This window comes from Pseudopipra pipra, chromosome 4, assembly GCF_036250125.1.
Source record: "Pseudopipra pipra isolate bDixPip1 chromosome 4, bDixPip1.hap1, whole genome shotgun sequence".
NCBI lineage: Eukaryota > Metazoa > Chordata > Aves > Passeriformes > Pipridae > Pseudopipra > Pseudopipra pipra.
The window spans coordinates 63,352,138-63,358,137 of NC_087552.1; the positions used below are offsets into that span (position 1 = coordinate 63,352,138).

Genomic DNA, 6,000 nt, shown 5'->3' on the forward strand with positions numbered 1-6,000 from the left:
TGCATATTATTAAATTTTATGCTGAATTTATGCTTCACAGTTACACAGAACCCCATCTCACAAAGCCTCGTGTTGCATGAAATTAATTACCAAAAGAGACACAACTCGGCTGGAGAGGTCTCCCACAGCTTGTAAAGCAGTACAAGGTTCTGCTGCCCAGTGTGGTTAGGCCCACTTGGGGCTCAAATTGTACTTATAAGTCACATTATCAGGCTGAGCCTCTGCACTACTGTGGAACCCAAGGGTTTGCTATTAGCGTGCTCTTATTAAATAATCTTTCTTTGCCATTTTCAAAGGCATATTTGAGGAAATGTGATCACTAGGAGTCAGCAGGAATGTGTCCATATTAGATGATCAAGTCGACTGACATTACACTCATTTTTCCTCTGGAGCACTAGACGGAGCCTTTCAAAGGGACCACACGCTAAAAACCGCAGCTCGCGAGGCAATCTGTGCCAGCCTCCTGCCTGCGTCTGGACCGCAGAGATGGCCACAGAAATCACAGCTCTAAAACGTCAGTAAAAGAAACTGGGGCTTATAAAGGATTCTTACTGCCCAGTGTTTTGATCAAGATGTAGTAGTCATACAAGCAAGTTTTCATTTAACAAAAATGCTTCCTTGCAGGAGATAACACAGAGTTTGGAATGTCGGCTGATTAGCAAAGACCCAACTCTGCCAAGTGAGGTGACCCTCACTTGCTGGTTCTGTTTGCTACCAAACACTGCGTGAGAGTAATGTTACATACTGACTTGTGTCAACACCACTGTTACAGTACAGCAAGTTAGGGGCAATTGTCTTTTTTTGGCTGCTCAGGGAAGCCATCACTTTGCTTATTGCTAGAGCTGTAACTTTAGTTAATCTGGTACAAAGACATTTCTCACTTCACAAAGGGCACTTGCTCTCAACATAACAGAAAATGCAAAATATCTCACAAATTTGGATTTACCAGGAACCCTGGGTTTTAAGTGGACACTGCTCTGGAAAACATGTCCCAGATCAGAGGCAACTCTTGCAGAGGAGAAAGAGACACGGAAACAAACCCAGGGAGGTACGTGCAGGACGCTCTGAGCAGTCCCGGGACTCAGCTCTGGGAAATTCCAGGCACTTTTCACTAGAGGCTATTTCCAAATACCTTATACTGTTCTCTGTGCACTCCAGAATTCTTGTACACAAGTGGAGTTATGGTAAAGTTCTCTAATGCCATTATTGATTTCTTTTCATTGGTTAAACAGTCTGTATGCCCATGAAGTTCAGCAGCCAAGCATCTCAAGAGCATAGAAAGAGCAGGAAACTCCAGTGGCAAGCTTAAACAAAAAATTGTGTGGTGGACAGATACATATCTATACATATGCATTTCCATATATGCGTACGGATATGCAGAACAGAAATCACATTAAAAGGGGATCAACCTTTGTCAGGTTGATATTTCTAGAGCAGTCTAGAGCTCTATCTGCATTAAGAAAATGTGTATCAGTACACTGAAGTGATGTAATGACATCAGTTTAAAACACTGATGAAAATATTTTACATTAAATGAAATCTTGTTTCTAAATATAAGTACCAAATATTATTCTCATGCATTATGTCAGTATATGAATGTGTGTTAAGTATCAACAGTTACATTGTAAATGAGCCTGTAACAAAAGCAGACAGTTGTCTAAGCATGCATAAAGACACGCAGAAAATGTGGCTTTCTAGCTGACAAGCTTTATTTCCTACTTCCTAGGAAATCAGTGCACAAATGGCTCCCAAGTTCCACAGGCTCCAGGCATTCATTCCTGTTTGGTTTTACAACAGCTGAAGCACAAAAATCTATGGTGTTTGTATGTCCATGTGCATCAACTACAAATCACATAAGAGCACTCCTTGTTTTCCCTTCTGTCATATCTGACATTCAGTTCTCAGTAGTCTGCACTGGAAAATATAGCCTGGATATTCAGCAGAAGTCTTCCACTCTGTTGCAGAGTGTGTCCATAAAACCAGAGGGCACCACGAGGCGCTCTGCATCGGCAAACAGTGCCAATTCCATGGGCCAGATCATGCTTGAAAAGTAATTAATTTAATTCAGTAATACTGTCAGCAGACATATTCTCAAGTTCTACATTAATTTATTCTTCTGGCAGAATAAGTTTGCATATTGTTTGTTTTCATTTTCCTGCAATACTACTTCCTGTTGATTAGTCTTTCTGTAATCTCACCACAGACTATCATTTGTGATGCTCTCTACCCCCCCACTGTGCACAGGCTCAGGTGTTCTCCACATGGGCAAAAGAAAACTAAGTTGACATGTTTTGAGATGGCTTGACAAACACAAACCAGGTAAGGAGAAAGAATGACACATAGAAGCCGCATCCTAAAAGCCAGTGGTACTCCTCATAGGGAGATGATAGCAGTGGGCAGGGCTGCTGTGACTAGATAAACACCAAGGGCCTCTGCTCAGAATTACAGCAAAGCACAGGCACAGAATGACAGAACTCTTAGGGTAGGAATGGACCTCTGGAGATCATCCAGTCCAACCTCCCTGCCAAGGCACAGACACCTAGAGCAGGTTACACCAGGTGGGTTTGGAATGTCTCCAGAGAGGGAGACTCCAAGACCTCCCTGGGCAGTCTGTTCCAGTGCTCTGCCACCCTCAATGTAAAGAAGTTCTTCCTCATGTTGAAGTGAAACTTCTTGTGGTTTAGTTTGTGGCCACTGCTCCTCGTCCTATCGCTGGGCACCTCTAAAAAGAGTCTGGCACCATCCTCTTGGCACCCGCCTTTGAGGTATTGACATGCAATAATGAGACTCCCTTTCAGTCTTCTCTTCTCTGCAGGCCCAGCTCCCGCAGTTTCTCTTAGTAAGAGAGATGTTCCAGCCCCCTACTCATGTTTGTGGCCCTCCGCTGGACCTTCTCCAGCAGCTCCTTGTCTTTCTCGTAGTGAGGAGTCCAGACCCTGTCGGCTGCCCCACCAGGCCGACTCCAGGCAGCTTTTCGGGCCGCTGTCCTCAGCTCAAGTGTTTGGGAAGCGGCCTCTTCTCCGCCGGACACGTTCCCCGAGCACACCCTCGGCGTGCCCTCACACGGGGCCTCCCCTTCCCGGGGCCCGCGTTCCCTCCCCGCCAAGGGGCCGCTCCGCCGCCCGCGGGCACAGCGCGGGCACAGCGCTTACCGCCGTCCGACCGCGGGGCTCCCGGCGCGGGCCCCGCCCGGCAGCCGCTGCCAGGAGCTGAGCGGGAACTGCGGGGCCGCCGGGGAGCAGCGCCAGCAGTAGCCCGGCCAGCGGCCACCGCATGGCAGCGGGCGGACCGTCGCCGCGGACACTTCCCAGGCGCTGCCCCAGAGCCAGGCCGGGCCTCAGCCGCCGCATCCACCCGCCATCGGTCTCCTCCCACCGCGGCGAAGGCGGGGGGCGGGCGGTGGAGGGCCCCGAGCGGCGGGACCTCCCCTCGCCCCGCTGCGGGCCGGGCCGGGCGCGGTGCTATGGCGGCGGCCGGGGGCTGCCTGCGGGCCGTGGGGCTGCAGTTCTGGGCAGGCTCGCTGCCGGCGCTGCCCGCCCTGCTGGCTCCCGCCGTGCTGCTGGGGCTGCTGCTGGGCGCCGCCGCCGCCGCCCTGCTCTGCCGCTGCGCGCTCGGGCCGCGCCGGCGGGCACAGGTACGCGGGGCCCGCGGGAGGGGGCGCCGGCCGGAGTCGGGGCGAACGCCTTGGGAGGATCAGGAGTGGTTTGTGAAGGTTTGAAGGGCGGGAGGCGCCGCCGGCGGGCTCTGCCCGCTGCATGGGACGGGCGGGGCTGCCCGGTCTGCGCCCGGTGCTCCGGGGAGCGCCTAGGTAGGTGGGGAGCTCCGTAATTCTTGACACACCTGCACTGGAAAGAGTTTTGCTATTCGTTGTAAAACAAACGGGCTGACTCAAAAAGGAGGCCAGTGTAAGTGTTGACGCGTTCTGAGTGTTGCCCCGCTGGCCTGTATCTCCGTCACAGGTGACCCGCAAGTTGCCTCTCGCAGCCATCGCTTCGTGCACCAGGCTGTGTTGCTTTTGGGAGTAATGGAAGATGTACCCGGGTTGCAGAAGCTTTGTGAGATAATTGAAAACAAACAGTAATTCCCACCCTGAACCAGTAATCTTATTTCGAAAGCGTTTTACTGCCTTTTCCAAGGTTCCTTTTACACACAGCACGGAGTATTAGTACTAACCCACAGCAATAACTTTGCACTGAGGGTACACCTTGGATACCTAAGAAATAAGGGAGCCCTAACATAGCTGATGGTTTGTTTAAAGCCAGATCAGCAGAGTTTTCTGAAGCATGTGATTTTGTTAATAACATACTTGCTTTTCTAAAGTTTTAAGTAATGTGGTGGATGGTTCATGTTGCTTTATTACATAAAATGTTTGTTTGGACCCAAAGATTGCAGTGGCAGCCTACACCCACAGAACCACTACTGGGCAGATATATTTTCTGAGAGTTGTTATTGATTTATGCTTCTTTCTCCCATCAGATTTAGTCCCAGCTCATGGTGGATTGACTGGATGTAGCAATGGTTGGCGCTGACATAGCTGGGAAATTCTGAGCCCTGCAGAGGGTTCAGCAGTGGATGGTCTGGACTGGCTTGTTTTTTCACCACACCTTTTTTGAGCTATAGCCGCTCTGCTGTGTGTGTATTTGCTAGTGTTGATCATCATTAAACATGACATAGGAGACAAATTCTCTTGCTCCCAACTGCTTTTAAGTTGGAGGTTTGAAACTCTATTTGAAGCCATACTTTAGCCTACTAATGGAGGCACTTCAAATGCTGGATCAATGCATCCTGTGTGAGTGCAAGCCTCTCTGATTCAATTGCTCATTTTCCCTGCCTTAATAGATGTATCTTTATTGTACTGCCACTACCAACTCAAATACAGCCCTGTACGATTTTATCCTTTATGTCATATATGTCAATAGGGAATAGAAGCTGTCAGTTTTCTCTGGCCTGGATCTTCAGATGCATTTAGATGTTTAAATGCCATTAAAATCGATGCTTCTGCTGTAAGAGTGTTATTTATTTTGAAAGAAAAATAAACTGCCTGCTGGTGCATACAGAGCACATTTCAGGGTGGGCAGGTTGTATCCAGTGGGTGTGATTGCCCAAATTGAACAGGGTTACCTTAGGACGTTCCTTCTTCACACTGTCTGCCCCACCGATGCTGTATAGCAGGTACTGAAATGCCCATATTGCAGCCTTCTTTATCCAAAGTGGAAGCAGGGATAGCTTGCCTGACTATGCCATGTTCCATCCCAAGCAGCTGAATTATCCTTAGAGTGGGAGCAGGGCAAGTACCTGGAGTACAGAGCAGCTTTAAGCACCACAATAAGCCACCAACATTTGTCTCTCAGCCCCAGTTAATCACTATTTTATAGATCTCAGCCTTAATCTGTGAGACTTGGATGCATTCAGTTAAGTGCCTTATTGGTTTGTTGATCTGCACACAGGATGCACTGGGATACTTTTAAGAAGAAACCTTACCATGGTAACAAATAACTTAAAAGGTTGCTGAGGGAGACTGTAGCTGTTCTTTTGTCATAAGGAGATTTTTAGGAACCAGCATCTGCAGTTCACCACATCTTAGAGGCTAACCCAAGAATATAATTCTGAATTATTGCACAGTCTAAATTCCAGAGGGGTGATAGAGGCAAGTCATAAGGAATTAAATGTATTCAAAGGCTGGGCTTTTCTCTGTATTCTGACAAAATGACCTACTTTACATACCAAGTGGCCAAATAATTCAAGGAGAATCTTTCTGTAAGACAGTGACATGTATAGTAGCTGCAGCTGTATCATTGAAAACCTGGAAAATAATTTTAAAAGTAACCAAGGTAGCATGGTTGCCATCTTTTCCTTCACTAAAAATAGTCCTTCCAATGCTGTGTTTGGAGGCATTGACCAACATTAGTATTATTTTTTGATTTATATAGTGCATAGGGAGGATCATGTGTAAAACTGTCTGGTTTAACTCCCAGACAGTCTGTATCCCTACCAGTGGCT

The 6,000-nt window shown here is 48.1% G+C and overlaps 1 protein-coding gene across 4 annotated transcripts in view; it reads right to left on the bottom strand.

Annotated features, from left to right (window-relative positions):
* The window catches only part of EVC2 (EvC ciliary complex subunit 2), a 75,676-nt gene extending 72,203 nt beyond the window's left edge, over positions 1-3,473 (bottom strand). For 3 of the 4 annotated variants that reach the window (XM_064653255.1, XM_064653253.1, XM_064653252.1), the window contains exon 1: positions 3,153-3,472. In XM_064653255.1, coding sequence (XP_064509325.1) covers positions 3,153-3,350 — 198 coding nt within the window. In that variant the 5' untranslated portion in view covers positions 3,351-3,472. Of the gene's footprint in view, positions 1-3,152 lie in introns of all 4 variants that reach the window. The other variant, XM_064653254.1, reaches the window with a different exon arrangement.
* Positions 3,474-6,000: the final 2,527 nt, after the last annotated feature.